The 21,085-nt window shown below is 40.9% G+C and overlaps 1 protein-coding gene across 2 annotated transcripts in view; it reads left to right on the top strand.

Moving 5' to 3' along the window:
* Nucleotides 1-3,234: 3,234 nt before the first annotated feature.
* Nucleotides 3,235-21,085, top strand: part of LOC109414208 (myb-like protein AA) — a 194,122-nt gene continuing 176,271 nt past the window's right edge. The window contains exons 1-2 of one of the 2 annotated variants that reach the window (XM_029878918.2): nucleotides 3,235-3,402; nucleotides 4,210-4,389. In XM_029878918.2, the coding sequence (XP_029734778.2) occupies nucleotides 4,372-4,389 (18 nt within the window). In that variant the 5' untranslated portion in view covers nucleotides 3,235-3,402; nucleotides 4,210-4,371. Of the gene's footprint in view, nucleotides 3,780-4,209; nucleotides 4,390-21,085 lie in introns of both variants that reach the window. The other variant, XM_029878915.2, reaches the window with a different exon arrangement.

Below are 21,085 nucleotides of genomic sequence, written 5' to 3'. Positions count from 1 at the left end.
CCTTCGAAGAATTATTTTCAATTTCATCCAGGGGTTCCTCATGGAATTCCTTCGAGGATTCCTCTAGGTGTTTTTTTATGATTCCTCTTAGAAATCATTTGAGGAATCTTTCACGAATTACTTTGAAAATTCTTTCTGGAATTTCTTTGGGTACTCCTGCTGGACTTCCTTCAAGGATCCCTCCTGAAATTTCTTCGGGGATTCCTCCTGATATTCCGTCGGGGATTCCTCCTGAAATATTTACGGGAGCTGCTCCTGCAATTACTTCGGAGATTCCTACAGAAATTTCTTATGGAATTCCTCCGAAGATTCCACCTTCAATTCCTTCGGGGATTCCGCCTGGAACTCCTTCGGGGTTTCTTACTGGAATTTCTTAAAGAATTTCTTCTGGAATTCTTTCGGGGTTTCCTCTTGGAATTTCTTCAGTGAGTCCTCCAAGAATTCCCTCACGAATGTCTCCTCTTCACGAACTTTTTCAGAGATACCAGCGGCGTCATGGTCGCCTTTTTCCGCATTCAAGTTCGCAAATTGTGAACAATCCTCGGTACCCATTACGTAGTTTATTTTTAGTTGTTTTCTCGTCAGATCGGTGTAACACGCTAAATATAATTTACACAAAAGGCAATTTACATGAAAAAAATACGCTGTAATGAATATTATTGGGTACCGGACTGGGCACACAAAATTTGATGGTTTTCTTCGGTACATCGAGGTCTTGAAATTAGTCTTTGGAGATACCCTCTGAATATTTTTCGTTGATCCCTTCTAGAGATCCTTTGGGGATTCTTCCTCGAAATCCCTTGGAAATTCCCACTGAAATTCTTTTGTGGATAATTGCTGGAATTCGTTTGGGATTCACGCATGATTTTTTTTTCGGAATTTGCTCTTGCAATTCCTGCGGGGGTTTCTCTTGAAATGCCTTTGGGGATTGTCCCTAAAATTCCTTCGAAGATTCATTTTCAATTTCATCCATAGGTTCCGAGTGTAGAATTAGCAACTAGTTAAAATACACAAAAATAAAAAAAAAATCCAGAGGTTCCTCATGGATTCGAAGATTCTTCTAAAGGTTTTTATGATTCCTCCTAGAAATCTTTTGAGGATTCTTTCACGAATTACTTCGAAAATTCTTTCTGGAATTTTTTTGGGGGTTCCTCCTGGACTTCCTTCAGGGATTCCTCCTGAAATTCCTTCGGGGGTTCCTCTTGATATTCCGTCGTGGATTCCTCCGGGAATTCCTTCGAGGTATTTTCTTAGGGTTCCTAAGGGGATTTGTCGTGGATTCCTGCTGGAATTCCTTCAAGGTTTCCTCCAGAAATTTCTTCGGGTATTCCTCCTGATATTCCGTCGGGGATCCCTCCTCAAGTTTACACGGTAACTCCTCCTGAAATAACTTTGGAATTCCTGTGGTGATTCCTCTTTTATTTTTTCCGGAGATTTCTCCTGGAATTCCTTAACTTCTCCATGGAATTCCTTCAGGGTTTCCTTCTTGAATTTCTTCGGGGATTCCTTCTGATTTCCTATGGGAAATCCTCTTGGAATTCCTTCGGGGTTTCTTCTTAAAAATCCTTTGAGGATTCCACTCGGAATTCCTTCGGAGATTTCTACCGGAATTCTTTCGGTGGCTCCTCCTGGGATTTCTGCAGAAATTTCTCCTGTAATTTCTTGGGAGATTCCTCCTAGACTTCCTTCGGTGATTGCTTCAGGAATCCTGCGGAGATTCCTCTTAGAATTCCTTCGGGGATTCTTCCTAGAATTGCTTCGGAGATTCCCCCTAGAATTCCCTCATGGATTTCTCCTGGAATTCCTAAACAAATACTTCTAAGGTGTTTTTCGTTGATTCCTTTTTTTGAGAAAAGGTTTTTTCGTTGAGAAAAGGTTTTTTTTGGGCCTTATTTTTCGAATTCTCTTGGAAATTCCCACTAGAATTCTTATGAGGATTCCTGCTGGAAATTCTTTCGGGATTCCTCCTGGTTAGTTTTCTTATATATTATATATCTTTTTTAAATATGTATTTTAATTGTAAGATATTTTTGGTGTTTACGTCCCCAAGCTCGTAGAAATGCTGAGTCAAATTTAAATTCTGTACTGCAAATTCTAGTATTGCTTGTTTATAGTTTAATCTTTGAACCACGTTTTTCGCGGTGTATATTTTACGAATGCAGAAGATAGTTGTTTTTTTTTTATTGAACGTACCAAAAACTTATAGATCAATCAGGTTCATTTATATACACCTTTAATTCTATGATCAAGATTTACTGTAGCGGAAAACCGCCAAAACTAGGTCAAAACTGTAGGGAAATATCATGCAAATCAAAGCAATAAATTCAAATTTGTTCCAGTTTAAAACTCTATGATACCATTTCGATTGTCATCGGAAATAAAATCAGAGCAAACAAATGTCATTTTGAATGTCACTGCATGCATCTATTTGCTTCTTCTACCGGCGACGTTCAATTTGGTTAAATCTATGTATCTTAAGTCAACTAGCTCCGCAGGTGGCTAGCACCTTTTCTTTCGAACAGTAGAGCAAAAAAAAGCTAGAGCTAGATTTCATTTAAATTAACTCGTCCCATTCGAAATGACAGATGGACTCGTCACGACCTTCAGCCGTGTGTGCAGTTTCGCAAGTCTTTACGACCTCTCCTAATCAAATAATACCGCGGGGCGACTGGCCGTCATTGAGAAATATAAATGTCAAACCATATGAGCTAGTGTCGCAGGTGATTTTGATAAGCGCATTTTTTTTTTCCTGTCGACCTCGTTCTGTACAGAGAGAGAGAGGGATCTTCATTTCTTTTTCGCGGTTGCTTTCTCGTTCGTTGGCTGCTCGCCGCAGGTGCAAATGAGATTCGCTCTCGGAGCACGTGCTCTGAGCGAGTTGTTTGGCGCGATCACGCGCGCTCTTCTCTCGTCGATGCGCTGGCTGTTGCTCCCCGAGCGGATCTTTGCGCCCAGGAGGTCTCTGACTGACCGCAAGCGACGCGCGCGGTGCCGTGCCCCTTAACGGGTTGAGCGATGACGCAAGAGACCCCCGAGCGCGCGCGAGCACGCGTTGAAAGTGAATGTGGTTGCGCGTGAGAAACGAGAGTGAGAGTGAACGGGGTCCACCGCCGCGCATCAGGCAGAGGGTGATCGCGCGCGCGATCCACACACAGGTGAGAGCGAGAGTGTTCTCCTCGCGGTGTTGCTGATGCTGATTTTTTTTCGGTTTCTTGCGGAGGATATCTGCGCAAGGCCGTTGTCGAGTTGGAAGTTTATAAAAATTTGTTTAACTAATGTGGCAGAAATTCAGTAGGCCACAAGCGGTCCGACAAGGCAGACGTTGATTCTCTGGCGCGGCAGTTGGATGCGAGTCTTTTAACGGACAATCCTGGTTCTCCTGGTGAAGAACGCGTACTGAAGGTAGATCGCTATCAGCTGTCGTAGAGGAAGAACGTAGAACGGTGATAAGTGCTAGGTTTGTTCTAGGACGTGTACATTTTCGAACCGGAAATGCATCGCAAGTGATATTTTGCAGTCAAGTGGTAAAATATTGTTAGTCTTGTGAGAAAGTTTCCCGACAACGACCCTTTAGGTCGTTTAGACCATCCTCAACCGAACCCAGTTTGGGAGGTTTTCGACGAACCGCTGGAAAGATAAAGTGCCGTATCTGGTTGCACCTCAAGTGGAAGAAGTAATTAAAAAAAAAACCGACTTGCGAAAGGAAAAACCGTTGTGAACAAAGCAGTAAGAGTAATACCGACACACAATAAGTGCCCAACTGTGTCCCGTCATAAGAGGTGATAAATCATTAAAAAGTTGAAATCAAGTCTTTTGTGTTAAAATTTCGGAGCCCTCTCTCGGCGGCGAACAAAAAAAGAGACGAGACCATAGGGCGAGGTGAAATTTGCAAAACATGAGTGATTGAAAAGTTTGCAAAGCGAAATAAGAAAAATCACGAGAAGAAGCAAGGCAATTAGTGACATCCCTCTGTGCATATTATTGTCCATTCCCGGTATAGTGTGTGGCGTGGAAAGTGAGAGTAAAAGTTACAACTCGTCCGAATCGACAATCATATTCAGCGGAGGAAAGTTGCACCACCCGCCCGCGTCCCACCCCCTGGAGCAGAGTGACCGCGGAACCATTATCGCCTGCCTGTGACATAAGGAAAGAAATTTGAGACCGTCGCCGCACACAGTTGGATTATCTTTTTGTGTTGTCTCTCCGTAGTGTTTGGATGTTAAGTGGTGCGTGGAGTTACAATTAAGAGGAAAACGAGAGGGGAAAAAAGAACAGCAGGAGAAGTGTGTGTAGGAAGTAACCATAAACTGGACCAGCCGACATAACCGGATAGACTTTCCTGCGGACGGAAAAGACAAGACGGACTGCAAGATGAAGCTGTTCATTGTGGTAAGTGGAAATGCTTAGTTGAAATCTATTTGGGTATCAGTTTATCGATGATTTGAATAGGGTCCTAAAACAGTCCTACCTAGGTTTTTGGTTTGGACCATAAATGATGGCCCACGAATACATATTTACTCATTTTTCGATGTTTTTATTGATTCTGATTGAAAATACTAATTTTCTATTTTATTGAACTTGTGTCCCGCTCCTAGCTTTAAACCCATGATTTCAGTACATTTTTGTTATTGTGTACGTCAGATAGGAACATTTCGGAATCCTCAGTGTGAAAAATGACGAATTCCATCACGTCAAATTCGACCTCAAACGTCAAACTAGATTTGTTTATCATTTTATTTATTTCGAGTTTTTCCATTATACTTTCGTTTTTCGAGTTCTCTTATTAAAATTTATGAAATCATCTTGTGATTGTGGATTACACTCATTGCACAATTATGGGTTACTCTGTCACAATTATTAGTCATTCAGTTGTCCATGCTATTCAAATGGAATGGGGCACGTTCGGTGTAGTACTAGATTTGTAGTAATGAGCTGAATTTTAGTATGGTGAGAAGGTCAGTTCTCTGTTTCTACAATGAAATGGCACAAAAAGCGTGGGTATTATGATTCCTTGCCTAATTTGATGTTGTTTGAGCAAAACTTTTGATAACTATGTTGTTTACGTTGCAAGAAATGGAGAAAACAACAACACTGTTGCCCAAAGTTTTGCTCAAACAGCATCAAATTAGGCAAGGAATCATAATACCCACGCTTTTTGCACCATTTCATTGCAGAAACGGAGAATTGACCTTCTCACCATACTAAAATTCAGCTCATTACTACAAATCTAGTACTTCACCGATCTGTCCTATTGACCCATAATTGTGGATGGCCCAGGGTTGTGCTATGACTGTAGTCAATGACGAATTCGACATGCATCGATTGATGGGGTCTCCAGTTAGCCTAGGAGTTAAGGCTATGGACCGCCAATCCGGAGACGGCGGATTCGATTCTCGTTCCGGTCGGGAAAATTTTCTCGGCTCCCTGGGCATAGTGTATCATTGTACTTGCCTCACAATATAGAAATTCATGCAATGGCAGGCAAAGGAAGCCCTTCAATTAATAACTGTGAAAATGCTCAAAGAACACTAAATGAAGCGAGGCAGGCCAATTCCCAGTGCGGACGTAGAGCCATAAAAGAAGAAGAAGAAGAATTGATGCATAGACAGATGGTTTAGGTTCAAAAGGTTGAAAACATTTTTTTAATTAGTAAATTTTAACTTCTTACTAATTTTTTACACAAGGAGAATTTAAAAGGGCACAAGGATATAGCTAGTTTAGGAGAACGAACTAAACTAAAAATATCTTTGCTTTATTGCTTGAAAACAGTCAAGTGTACATGAGAATAATTTTACAGCACGGTTGTAAGAAGTATGAATAGGTAGCGGACCTGGTGTGATGGTTAGAACACTAGACTATCACGCCGAGGACCTGGGATCGAATCCCACTCCCGACAAACTCACAAAATGTGAGTTCTTCCTTCGGAAGGGAAGTGAAGCGTGGGTTCCGAGATGATCAAATTCCAAAAGTATTGCCAACTTCAAAAAGGAATTTCAGAATTATTTACTTATGCAAGTTTGTTTCTTAGAATTTTGGCTGTTTTTCGTTTAAAATTTGATCGCATTTTATTTATTTCATTCTTCGGCGATCTCTTGTAAATTGCTTCGATATCGAGCACTTTCTTCGAAAATTCCTTTGGCAATTTGTTTTATTGGAATCTTTCGGCAATTTTGGCAGTGGAAAATCCTTCAGTAATTACATTCAAATCTTCTTAAAAAATGCCATAGGAAGCTTTTTTGGAAATTCCTCTAGACATTAATTAGTCCATTTATTTGGAAATTTGCAGATAGTAATTTAAGGAATTCATTTCACAGTTTCTTTAATATGTTCTTTGTGAATTCTTTTGACTATTTCTTCGTGTATTTCGTTGGCCATCTTTTGGAATTTTCCAGACAATTCTTTTGGAAAATTGAATTGGCAGTTATTTGAAAATTGAATTGGCAAATCAATTTACAAAGGAATTTTCAAAAGGCCTCTCAAGGAAAACCCGAATAAATTTCCAAAAAACTTCCTGACAAATTTCCAAAAAATTGCAGAATGAATTTCCTTCATAATTACTTAAAATGTTTTCAAACGAGTTTCCAAAGGAATTCCTATGAGAATTTTCAAATCAAATCCAAGAATAAATTACCAAAATATATTCTACAGGAGTTACCCAAATTATGCTTGTTTGTGAATTTTTAAAGGAATTCTCAAAGAATATGCTGACGAAGTTTCGGAAGAAATTCTCAAAATAATTGATTAAGAAGTTTCTCAAGAAAACACGCTGATTTCCCAACGACAATTCCTTTGGAAATTCAGAAATTCACAATTGGGCTTGCTCAAAGAATTTATGAAGGAATTGCGATTTCCAAAATAATAATTGAAGAAATTTGAAAAAGGAATTGCCAAACCCATTTGCAAAAGAATTCTCAAAAAGGATTCCCAAAAAAAGAAATTCCCGACAAATTCCTAATGGAATAGCAGAATGAATTTCCATCATAATTACTTAAAAAGTTTCCAAAGAAGTTACCGAAAGAATTCCTATGAGAATTTCCAAAGGAATCTCTTGAAAAATTATTAAAGCTATCCAATGAAATTGACCAAATCCAATACCTAAATTGCCGAAGAAGCAGGAGTTGCCGAAGAAGTTCACTTGAAAATTCTCAAAATTATTCAAAAAAATTTTTTTAGGAAATTCTCAAATAGTATACCTACTGAAGAAGTTTTGGAATAAATTCCCATAAAAATTTCTTGAGAAGTTTCCTGAGAAATTCATGATTTTCCAAAAGTCATGCCAAAGAAATTCTAAAAGGAATTGTTGGAGAAATGGTGAAAATTCTGAAAAAAAATCTTCAGAAAGAATTCCAGAAGCAATTGCTGAAGGAAAATTTAAGCAAGAAATTTTCAAAGGAATGAATCTCTAAAATAACTTAAACGACCACTATGGAATCACCAGATAGCGCTACCGTGCGTAGCCTTGTGTGTTTGACATTACTCCACTGATGTCACAAACGTTCATGTCCATGTACGGTGGTGCCTCTGTTTACATGCGGTGAACGCTAGAAAAGTTGGATTCATTGATCCATTACTGAAGAAGTTGTCAAAGTAAGAATCGAAGAGGTCTCCAATAGATTTGCCAGAGAACTTCCCAAAGGAATTGCTGATGAAACTACATCAGAGTTGCTGAAAAGGTTCTGAAAGAATCTGCCGCAAGATTTTTTAAAAATAATTACTGAATGAATTTCGGAAAATTGTCTCATTAGAAATTACAAAATGGTTCCATAAAAGAATTGCTGGTGGAGTTTTCCAATGAATTACCGAAGGAATGCCAAATAGCATAGATAAAGATGTTAAAAATGAAAATACCGACGAAAGTCCCGAAAAAAAAAATGCAGAAGCCGTTGCCGAAATTTCCAATTTAGGTCATTACTGAAGGAATTTCCGAAACAATTGTCAGAAGCGTTATTGGAGAAAATAAAATAAAACATATACCAAAGGGATTACTGACGCATACAAAATAATCATTTAGAAACTTGTAAAAAATCATTTTGAAATGTTTATAAATGCGATCTCTATGAAAAGTGTTGGATCACCCCCTCACAATGCTGCAAGCAGTTCCTTCTAGAATTCTCCAGTTATTCTATTGGGAATGCTTCCGGATGTTTCAAAAACCAATTCCTTCAGGAGTTTCATCAGAAATTTGATTAGGAATCCCTTCGTGAAGTTCTTTTAGAGTTTTTTTTAAAGCTCCCCCGAAAATTTATCCGTTTGTGTTCCGTGCATTTTTGCAGAACTTTTTCCTAATTATTCCTCCAAGAGTTGCTTTAAGAATTTCCCAGAAAGCTCCTTTGGAAGTTTCTCAAGGAGATATTTCGGAAACTTATGCAAAAGTTTTTCGGTAATTCCTTCTGGAGTTCAATTTGTAATTCCTCCACGAGTTTCTTTGAAAATTTCTCCCGAAATTTAAAGTAGGTACTCTAGGAAGTTTTCCTGAAAGAGCTTCTGGGAGATTTCTTGGAGCAACTCCTGGGGGAATTTTTGAAGGAAGTCCTCGAGAAATTGCCAAAGGCAGCCTAGAAGAAAATTCAGAAGGTTCTTCTTGGCGATTTCTTGATGCCCCTGGAGAGATTCTTTAAAGAACTCCTGGAAAATTAATAGGATAATTCCTGGAAAAGTTCCCGAATGGATTTTCAAAAAAAAAAAAAACTGAACAAAATTTTGAAGCTTGATCTTGAGACATTTTCCAAAGAACTCTTGGAAAAAATCTTCTACGAATTACTGGAAAATTCTTGAAGGATTTCCTGGAGGATTTACCGGAGAAACTGAACATGATATTTTCTATGGAACTTCTGTAAAAAATATCAATGGAACAACCAGAGTGAATCCCGAAGGAAATCCTGACAAAAATCCCGATGGCAATTTTCATCAGGAAGTATCATAGAAGATTCCGAGGAAACTTCTAAAGAAATCTCAATGAACCTATTGCCGGAATTCTCCTATGGAACTCCTAGAGGAATCCCCGTTGGAATATCTGCAAGAATTCTTGATTGAAATCCTGGAGGAATTAAAAAAATAAAGATTCGACGATATTAAATTGGCTTCTCTAGCGGTAGTAAAATAATTCCATATTTGGAATATGCACACCAAACTGGCCCGACATCCAAATTTTCATGAGTGTTTGTGCCCGGGAGCCTTTTTTTAAAATCAGTTTGAAGTTTGTAAGGGAGCGGTTTATTGAATCACGCCTAGTCGGATATTGTACTAGACGCGAAACTTCAATATCAATCAAATTTTGTAAATTTAAACCGAAATCTCTCAGGGATTTCCATGAGTAATTCCACTAGGAGTTCCATTGATTGTTTCTCAAAAATAATTCCTCAAGCAGTTCCTTCTGGAATCTCTCCAAGTATTCTTTTGGGAATAGTTTCAGGAGTTTTTTCCAACAATTCTTCCTTCCTCCAGAAGTTTCATCAGAATCTTGACAAGGAATTTTTTGGAGTTTTTTTTTATGGGAATTTATATAGCTCCCTCAAAAATTTATCCATGGGTTTCTCCAGGCTATAAAATATGTCTTCTCGAATTTCTTCCGATTTTTTCCAACAATTCCAGGAGTTCCATTGCGAATTCCTCCCAGAGGAATAACAATTGTATATTTGGGAGAGGAACACATTTGTATATTTGGGAGCTCCTCAAGTAGATATCTCGGGAACTTCTGCAATACTTTATCGGTAACTCTTACTGGAGTTTGATTTGTAATACCTCCAAGAGTTCCTTTGAAAATATCTCCCGGAGCTCGTGTGGGAATACCTCCAGAAGTTTCCAGTGGGTTCTACTGGACATTTTCTCGAATGAACTCCTGGGTGATTCCTTGATGTATCTTCTGGGGGAATTATCGAAACAAATCCTGGAGAAATTATCATAAGATGCTTTGAAGGAAATCCTGAAGATACTGTTGGACGATTTCTTAAAGGAATATTTTGAGGATTTTTCGAAGAAGTTCCTGGAGAAATTCTTCAAAAAACTGGAGAAATTATTAGAAAAATCCTGAAATAGTTTTCGAATAAATTTTTGAAAAAAAAAAAACCGAACAAAATTTGGTTTTCAGAGATTCTTTAAGGAATTACTGGAAGAATTCTCGAAGGATTTACCGAAGAAACTGCTAGCGATATTTTCGATGGAGCTTCTGATCTGACGGATATCTGGAGAAACTCTCAATGGAAACTCCTGGAAGAATTCTCAATGAAATTCCCAGAGAAGTTGCCAATTGAACTTCAAGAGGATTCCCCAATGGCACTACTGGAAGAATTACCGGTAAAATTGCTGTTGGTTAGAAGAGTAATCTATGGAAATCCTGACGAAATTTTCGGTGGAATTATTGGAGGCATTTCCGACAAAAAACTCCTGGGACAATGTCCGACGAAACACTCACAGGATTTCTCGTTGGAGCTCATTTTCGAAAAAAAAAAATCGTAGCAGTATAACCGAAAATGTTCAGCGAGGTTTCATCAAAGGAAGTCCCGTAGAAATTTTTGAGGAAACTTCTGAACGACTAAGAGCTTGGTGACCCTAGCCGCACGACCACGGAGCCGATTGAACTCCTGGAGGAACTTCTGTGTAGTTCCTGGATGCCAATGGAACACCTGTGGGTGGATTCCGGCTTACAATTTCTACGAAGAAAAGAAAATTTTCCTGCTGGTGACCAATGGAAGAAAATATATTCTCGTCGAATAAACTGTGCGCCGGAATTCACCCACTGGATTCCTGATTCTTATTGAATTCTAGGAAAAATCTTGAACAAACTTCTGGACAAAGTATCAGAAACAACTCCAGGAGGAAATGCTAGATAAATAATGAAGAGCAATCCCATAAGCAACTTTTTAAGGAACTTGCGTATGAATACCTGGAAGAAATCTACAAAGAAGTTTTAAGGTAATTTAAGAAATCCAGAAAAAAATTCTACAAAAAATCTTCAGCAAACTTTTTTTCTAATTTTCGAAAGAACTCGTAGAGAATGTCAAAATGATACTCAAGGGGAAACTCCCAGAGGAACTTTAGACAAAAACCTGGAGAAGTTTTCGTAGGAACTTTTGCAGAAATTGCATTAAGAACTTCTGGAGAAATCCCGGAATTAAAAATAGAGAATTCCTGCAAAAGAAGTTCAAGAAAGAGCCAAGAACACTGATGATGGCTTTCAAATTCTGATTGAAAACATCGAAGCAGATGTGCACTAGTAAATCCAAACTATTTATACCAAGAAAAATACAGACTGAACGAGCGCCCCCACTGCCGTGGATTACTCGAGAATTTTTCCGTTCAACGAAAATTTCGTCAATAAAGACAAAAAAACACACACAATTGTATATTAGGGCTTTTTCAATAATATAAGAATCATTTTTTTTACTTGTTCGTTTATTTGGAAGGCTCGGGCGCCACATGGGCATAACTGAGCCGAATAAGAATTTTATGTGTTGCTTAATGTTATGCTAATGGAACTGCTCCGGATCTTCACATGTAGCTTTCAACTGTCCCAGATAATCAGGAGTGGCATAAGGATCCACGCCGTTCATCCTATAAAGTATTTTATTTCACAACGGCGGAGGGACAATTTTCATCGCATATCATGTTATTTTTCGAACATCTTACGATGTGTCTGGTGAAGTTATATAAAAATACGAATCATTTTTATAAGGTGCAATCGATATTCTGATGTTTTATTGCGATCAACTTTACTTATTCATGAAGCGTCCGGAAGAACTCGCAAAGTGCAAATGAATTCGCATAATTGCGTTCTACGATGATTATACGACTTCATATGTCAGTTTGACTCGCATTGGCGTACGAATAAACTCGCATAAATGAAAGAACAAACTCGTTTAAGTGTGCGTGTAAACTCGCATAAGATGAAATCGTTTCTGTTAATAAAATGCGATTTGATATGAGCTAACAATTAAAGAGATGCTGCTGGACTGCGGATGCTGTACCAAAAAGCCTAATGAAAGTGAACATCCACCATTTTGGCTACAAATCTATTTACACGGTCATAATTTTTGTTTTGTGGACCTGATAATTATCAAATTAACAATGGCTGGCGCTAGCTATAGACGTATAGTGAAAACTGTGCGGGAAATCACGATTTTTTTTGTTTTAACTCGAGATAGCCTGTCTGACATGCACGCACAGCCCCTTTAAACCAAGTGCATTTCGACGAACACTGAGATTAGTTAAAATGTTATGATAATTAATCAGCTTGTTTCATGAGTAGTGTTTGGTTTTAAGTGTGAAGTGTGGCTCCAATGCTTATATGTTCGACATTGATGTTACAAGAACTGTTTTTTTTTAATATGATTAAATCGCATAAGATGCTATGTTACGTGGCAATAGTGTACACCGTACATCGCATAAGATATCGCTTCAAGTCATATGGCGGGATTATACGTTCCACTTTTGTACGCATAAGGCACCTCTGCAGCATCTTATGCGATGTAACTTCATCGTTTACAAGTACGTACAACATGGACATAAACTTCATTATACGTGCAAGTTAGTTATCTGAGGTATGACCATGGTAGGATCTGCATATGTTTCAAAACACTTGGAAAAATCCATGACTATGTCGGATTAAACCGCTGCAGGTCTGGTTCGACAAGACGCAAGCTTCGATTCGATGTACGACAATTCGCCATGATTCGACACAAAAATGCTCGACGATTCTGCAATCGAAATTGGGTTCAATTCCATTATGTCATTCCCAATATTTCAGGTGCGCCGGTCTTGAATGAATAAGACAGAATCCAAAATCGAAGGTTTCGAAAGCAGGGTGAGGCCGGTACCATTCCCAACGAATTGGCACGATTGCTAACAATGCGCTTTACAACTTTGACTCCCTGTAGATCTGCTTCAATGCGAGGCTCCTTTGCATGACGACAACCACGCCGAAAAGTTCACGCATGGTCTATCAATGATCAATACCCAATCAGCGCAATCTGCTGAACCTCCGTTGATTGGCACGCGGGATCCGCGCTTCTGTGAGAAAATCCTTTTTTCAGTCCGAGTCTGTGGTTCACGACCAAGACATCTCAATTCAATATTGAGTTGTGAGAAAGCTAATTGCCATCACTTCCCCTTCTGTCCGGTTGTGTTAGATAACATCATCTTCAGTCGACCGACCGACCAACCAACCGGGAGGCAAACAAACTGCGAAAAGTCACACACCGTGCCACTCTCACTTAAAAGCCGCACACTAAAATTCAATCAACACAAACCTATCGACGCAAATCAATCGGCGAAGATGACGACGGGTGCTCGTGCTCAGTGCTCATTAGCCCGGCCAGCTGAGCGAGAAAAGGCTTGGTCACCTTTTTCAGTTCAGCCCCCAGTTGTCGTTGGTCGCACAAATTATACTGCGCTCTAGATGGGACCGGATGGCAGAAACAGAGACCCAATGCCAGCAGCACCATCTCGAACCACACACAGTGTTAGCGTGCTTAGATCCGCCGGGGCCGGAGGCATCATCGCCCACCGGACGAAGAAAATCCTCACGTGTTCGCTAAATATTTCCTCTTGCCGGATGGTTAGAGTCAGATTCATAAGGCCGAAGACGACTGCTGCGGTTTGCAATGCGTGTGCGCCGCGTCGGTTACCATCAGCTTAGCGAACAAGACTCATTACAGCTTCTTTTTTTTTTTTCGTGATTTCACCTCTCAATGTTGTAGGAGATGATGTCGTCGGTGCAATTGGACTTTGTCCGCATCAAGGTTTGTTTGACACAAAGGCCTGGTGTTTCCATAAAGTTGCTTTTTCAATAAGGTTTTGATACCTTCTCTTCTTCCGTGACTTTTATATGACATGTGTATTGAAAGAGATAACCTGAACCTACTTGCATACAGATAGTATTATATATTATACATTCAAGTTCGTCCAAACCTGTCCAAATCATCCTGGAGTTTAGCCCTTGACATCTACAGCAGTTACAGTAGTTATATTGATTGTGTACCGTAACATCACATATTCAACTGTTATGTATGACCCCCTTAAATTGTACGAACCATTCAAAAGTTCATTCGAGATGTTCCAGATCAACCACACTATAATACTCTCCAAGAATCTTTAGGAGAAGAACAAAACCCGAAACGTCTGATTAGAATAAATTATAACATTTACTGCGGTTTTCCGACTGCAAAATCCGAAAACCATTCCAATACACGTTTCCACAGTCGATAACTACGAAATTACTGTCTTTGTATCAAAAAAATATGAAAAAGACTGTCACTTCTCATGTGGCACTCAGCCGACTGCCTTTTTCAGCCATCCCTTGAGCTGAACCTGCGAACGACTTCGAGTGGCAGATGACGCCTACTCACCTTTTTCCTCTTGGACAGACGATCACGTGCGTGTCTACCACTATTCGTTTATCTGTGCGATGCGATACCGGTCGGTACCTATATGGTTTGTTTGCATCCACCACCACGACAGTAGGTAGGTGTTGATGGGATGCGAATAGGTGAAACCTGTCGGAATCCTACACCCCTTCTTCAGCAGAGAGTGTCACGTCCAAATCTCAAGTCTGTCGCCGTAGAGAGTGTCCGGCAGTAAGTGGTGGATACCTGTCAACTTTTCACATTAAACGAGGCGCCCCACAACCGAACCGTGTGGCGACCTCACCTCGTGCGCGCAACTCAAATATTTGCCCCTTGTCGGATCAATGGGGGTTATTAATATATGCATTTCTATTTAATTTCACTTTCTGTCAAGTCAATAAGATTTCGGGTTCCCACACCGCCCGGAACTACGAGCGCAGGGTGACGACGATTGGTTTTGAGAGTGTGGACCGAAGAAGAAAGTGATCACCTATGCCTATATGATTGTAAGGACGGAGTCTGCGAGATTTGCTTGATGCGTACTGAAAGTGAGATGTCTTTCGATGGAATGTTGCGTGACCGAGTGGTTTTGAACAATGAATAAGGTTTTGGTTTAAAGGTTACCGGGGACTTTTGAGGAGATTTATGCAAATTGAGTCCAAGTTATGGAATATTCCAAATCAAGGTATGATATTTTCAAGGCACATTAAAACTATTTTGCTATCACATTGCTTGTATGGCTCATTGGGTAAGTTTTGGTTTATAACATGTACTTACTTACCCTACCGATCAGGCTAAGGCCGGGGTGGCCTCTGCTGTACATGGTAGCCGTCTCCATTCCACTCGGTCCATGGCTGTTTGTCTCCAGTTCCGCACCCTGCGTAGGGTCCACAGATCGTCTTCTACTAGGTCGACCCACCTAACTCGCTGCGCACCAGGTCTTCTTGTACCGGTCGGATGACTCTCGAGAACCATTTTAGTCGGGTTGCTATCCGACATCCTGATGACGTGACCCGTCCACAGTAGCCTCCCGATTTTCGCGGTATGGACGATGGTTGGTTCTCTCAGCAGCTGAAGCAGCTCGTGTGGTTCATTCGCCTCCTCCAAGTCCCGTCTTCCATCTGCACTCTGCCGTAGATGGTACGCAACATTTCTCTCCTCTTCTTGGCGTAACGTCCTCACTGGGACAAAGCCTGCTTCTCAGCTTAGTGTTCTATGAGCACTTCCACAGTTTTTAACTGAGAGCTTCCTCTGCCAATGACCATTTTGCATGTGTATATCGTGTGGCAGGCACGAAGATACTCTATGCCCAAGGAAGTCGAGGAAATTTCCTTTACGAAAAGATCCTGGACCGACCGGGAATCGAACCCGTCACCCGTCACAGCATGGTCATGCTGAATACCCGTGCGTTTACCGCCTCGGCTATATGGGCCCTATGGTACGCAACACCTTCCGTTCGAAAACTCAAAGGGCGCGTTGATCCTCTGCACGTAGGGTCCATGTTTCGTGCCCATAGAGGACGACCGGTCTAATCAGCGTTTTGCAGATAGTTAACTTCGTGTTACGGCGAACTTTATTCGATCGTAGAGTTCTGCGGAGTCCAAAGTAAGCACGATTTCCTGCCACAATGCGCCTCTGAATTTCTCTGCTGGTGTCGTTGACGGCGGTCACCAGAGAGCCCAAGTATACAAATTCTGCAACCGACTCGATTTCATCACCGTCGATAGAATGGCGGGCGCGCTGATTCCTCCCTGGAGCCCTTTGCCATCATGTACTTTGTCTTCGACACGTTAATGACTAATCCGATTCGCCTGGCTTCACACTTTAGTCGGATGTACGTTTCCGCCATCGTCTCAAATTTACGAGCTATACCTAATATCAATATCATAAGCGAAACCAGGCAGCTGAACGGACTTCGTGAAAATCGTTCCACTCGTGTTTATCCCCGCTCTCCTTATTACACCCTCTAAAGCAATGTTGAACAGCAACCACGAAAGACCATCACCTTGCCGTAACCCTCTGCGAGATTCGAAACGACTCGAGAGTGTCCCTGATACTCGAACTACGCACATCACTCGATCCATCGTCGCCTTGATCAATCGTATCATTTTATCCGGGAATCCGTATTCGTGCATAATCTGCCATAGCTGTTCTCGATCGATTGTATCATACGCCGATTTGAAATCGATGAACAAGTGATGTGTGGGCACGTTGTATTCGCGGCATTTCTGCAACACCTGGCGGATGGCGAACATCTGGTCCGTTGTAGCGCGTTCATCCATAAATCAAGGATGATAACGCCCCACGAACTCTCTCGCAATCGGTGTTAGGTGGCGGCATAAAATTTGAGAGAGTGACTGTGACAAGTATGCTGCTTGGTTTGTTTAGAGTCACAACTTCTTTCATGATAGATAATCTCAAACAAACAATGGTAAGTTGCTGAAAGTTCACTATCATTTCAGCCTCAGCCAGAAAAGTTGCAAGTTCTTCATGCTTAAGGCAATCCTTTGTCACATAGCGACTTCAAAGAATTCATTCGACAGCACTTTTCGTTCTCATACGTATCCGATGTGGGGTGCGAATAGTAGATTGAATAACCATTCAGCGTCTGCGTTCATGTGAAGTATGTGAACGTCAATGTCCTGACGTATGGTGTGACTCTTGTATGTGGAAGTGTTGGAATTCCTGATGTTTGCCCTTTTGCTCGATAAAATCTACTCCACATACATCTCTTCACTCTTAATTTGAGCACTAAACGTATCTGATGACGATGCCGCTATTGCAGCTTATTAACAGACGATATCAATGCGTTCAATGTCTGTTGATGATATTTTTGAATCAACAATTCAGTAACATGATGTCCTCTGGAAATAATAACTGAACCACGAAAGTTGAATGAGAAATACGCCGTTGCTTTGTCAAGGCGACGGTCGAAGCAATCCATCTTCATCAATGAACAAAGGCAGCTTAGCAAGGAGTCTCTTCCAAGGTTTTTTTTTCTTTTGGTAACTGAACATTTTGGAGTTCTACAGTGTATACTTGAACCATTCAGGCGTAGCCTCGCTACTCCAATGTATTTTTGGCTTTCCACGTTCTTGTTAAATCATCGAAAAAATTAGCACACCCGCAATTACTTATATACCTGATGTACGTTATGGCGTTTTGGATATTGGTAAGGACAATTAATATACTTCTCCATGGATCCCTCCAGAAATACCTTTATCTATTCATACAGTGATTTCTCTAGGTTTCCTTTATGGATTCCTCCCGATATTTCATCGTTAAACATTCCTTAGGATCCTCCAGGCAGTCCTAATGGAGTTGCATACTAGAAATTTCTGCAGAGATTGATTCAGCAATTTCTCCTAGGATTTCTTTGAAAATGCTTACTATGATACTTCGTTTCTAAGGTCCTCTAAAAATTTCTATTGGGATTCCTTCAGGAATTTCTGGTGAGTTTATTCAAGACAATCTTCCTGGGATCCGTTCAGAAGTTCCGCTGGTGATTCTTCCAGGAATTCATGAGGAGATTTTATTCAGAGAATCTTCCAGAAATTTCTCATGGAATTCCTTCAGGAGCTTATATTGGCCTTCCTCCAGGAATTGTGGCTACGATTCCTAAAGCAACGCCTGCTGTGATTCTTCCAGCAATTTCTCTTAGAACTACTCCAAAAATTCTAACTGTGGTATCTTCAGGAATTCACTGTAATTTACATTCAATGTAATTTACATTCACGGCGTGGAGAGTTGCTTTCACAGCTCGCTCACGAGTTAAGCATGCGTGTGCGACCCTTATGATATTCGGCAAACTTTCAGATAAAACTACAAGGCAAAAGTCATCCATACATTGTTTTCTGATAGCATGCTTATGAACTGAGATAGTAGCAAGTGAATGTAACTCTTTGCAAGTGGTGAATGCCATCCCTGTCTATGACACCTCCCGGAATTCTAGACATTCCTCCCGATATTACAGCTAAAATTTCTCAAGCAATTCCTGCGGTTCTTCCAGCTACTCATCCTCCAGAAATTCTAGCTGTGGTACTTCTGAAATTATGCTACGGATTCTTCTAGAGATTCCTCTCCTGGCTTTTTACTGAGATCTTTCCAGAACATCTTCCTGGAATTCTTGCAGAAATTCCTTTCGTTGTTCTACCAGGAATTCCTCCAGAAAATTTATCCAAAGATTCTTTCAGAAATTTCTCATGGAATTCTTGCAGAAACTCCTTTTGGCCTTTCTCCAAGATTACCTCAAACAACTCCTCCTGCGGTTCTTTCAGCAATTTCTCTAGAACTTCTTACTATGACACGTTCAAAAATTCTTCTAGTGATTTCTATGCTAATTTATCCTAGCATTATGGCTGGAATTCTACCGGGAAATCTTGCTGAGATGTCTTCAGAAACTCCTGCTGCGATTTCTTCAGGGCCTTCTCTGTACATTCTTCCAGAAAAACTCCACCGGTTCTTTCAAGGACTTCTCTAGGTATTCCAAGGATTTTTTCTTTGGATTCCCCCAGGCATTACTGATGGGGTTTCTCTAGAAATTATTGTATAGCTTCCTCCAGCAATTCCTCCTAAGATTTCAGCTGAGATTTCTACCATGATACATTGCAGAATCCTTCTAAGAATACCTCTCCTGAGATTTTTCCTGTGATTTCTTCAGAAACTCTCCGGTGATTCCTTCAGGATTTTTTATCCAAGATATTTTATCCAAGGGTTCTTTCATAAATTTCTCATGGGATTTCTTCAGGAGCTCATCTTGGCCTTCCTATAGGAATTTCAGCTGGATTTCTCAAGCTATTCCTGCTGTGGTTTTCCAGCAATTCCCCCGATGACTCCTTCACCCCCTAGGAAAAAATCCTAGATACGCCAATGACATGACCGTAGTGATTTCAAAAGTATTCATGAATCTGGGCTACTAGAGTGGTTTTCGGGAAAACTTTGGCAATTCTCCGTATACTATCTGCCGCGCCGCAAGCTGCTGCGTAGTAGTAGTCAATACGCCTATTATATTGCTCAAGATTGGTCCATGTTCAGATGTTTGGTTAAGTCTCACAAATTGGCGGCAGATTAGATGCACTTGGCTGAAGGTCACGTACTACAGGCGCAATAATCGAAACGATTACGAGTAGTCGTAAATAATATCCTCACTTTTCATGATGAACTTGAAAAACACTTACTAAACTTTCACAATAAAATAATGTCATGAAATGAGCTCGCCAACTCAGGGGGTTGCAGAGGCGTTTCAAAGAGCTTAAATGCGTTTCTGTAAGTTTTAGGGAGTTTGAATGGGATTCCTGGGGGTTTTAGGGGGCTCACAGAATTCACGTGAATTTCAGGAAGATTTCAGGGGGGCAGCTGAGGCTTTTCAATGCGTTTAAAAGCGTTTCAGTTGGTTAATAACATTTAATTCTTTACTTGACAGCACATAGTTGCATGAATCTCTGTAAGCATAAATTTCATTCTCGATGCTTCAACAGATCACTTATAGATCCGATGGCCTATACTCCAGGGAATTCTCGAATACTTTTAGACAGTCATTGAACTTGAAGTCGGAAAAAAATAAATGTATTTATCTACTATAAGGAAAGTTACTAGAATCCCCATCATAGACATGTTTCAGTAATTGTGACATGACTTCCGGTGGAGGAGTATTTCTTATTCAGCCACTGGATACCAGAACAGACGCTGTTTGAGCTTTAAAAGAAAGCATTACACATTGAAATTCCAAAGGCACCTGTATTGCGTTTGCATTCCAAATTCGTCCAGTATTGAATCATCTCAATCGGAAATGGAAACCAAACCACCAAATAGGCGTTGAAAGTTCCACCGATTAATTTCGCATAACATCCACCAGCAACAATCATCCTCTTCCCACCCGGCCGGGCCCACACAACCCAATCATCAACTCGTTCGTTGTATATAACTTTGGTCGTAATAGCAATAAAACACAATAACTGTACCTTGCGTAGCTCCCCAGTATCCAAACCTCACCTTTATAACGACCGATGCGACGTGATGTCCCATCGCATCAGACCCACCACTACTGACTACCACCACACCACCGGCCCGGATATTTAACGATTCAGCGAAATTCTTCTGTCTGCGGAACGATCGCAGTCGCCGACGGTGACTAATAAACAGGTGCCCCTCTTCACGGGTTTGTCTCCGTTCCAACCAGCGCACCATCCGATCCACGACGACACAATCGGCAATCAAATAGCGTGCGCTTGCCTGCGCCTGGGTCGCGCTTATGAATATGCGCCACATTGCGCGCAGCATTTAAATTCCGATTATGAGCGCGACGCGCGATGGAACCGCGCCGCCGAAGGGAGTTCAACGATTTCTTTCAACTACACACATCTGAATCGTTCGGTGTGGTGCACATTTCGCAGGTATCAGTGAGGAAGTGACAATCAACTGGCCTGAGCGAGCGTTGAGGAAATTCCGGAGGCACCACCATTCAAGAGCGATCATATGTGTGGCGCGCTTTGGGCTATGGCTGGCTGGTGGTTGCATGAAGATCACCGATCATCAAGTATCATCGTCGTCGGTGTGGAGCTAAACAACTTCAACAACAACGTCGTCATCCGTAATCTGCTGCTTCTGCTCTAACAACTCTGTTCGTGGATCGGATCTTCGCTTGATCGCCTTCGTCGTCATCGTCGTCGCAGACATCATCGTTCGTCTGTGGGAACAATTTTCACTCTCCGGCCGCGCACACCGATAATTGAATTAGTTCCGGAAAT

The sequence above is a fragment of the Aedes albopictus genome, chromosome 2 (genome assembly GCF_035046485.1).
Source record: "Aedes albopictus strain Foshan chromosome 2, AalbF5, whole genome shotgun sequence".
NCBI lineage: Eukaryota > Metazoa > Arthropoda > Insecta > Diptera > Culicidae > Aedes > Aedes albopictus.
The sequence above is the reverse complement of the archived record's forward strand: the minus strand, read 5'-3'. Positions and strand labels throughout refer to the sequence as shown.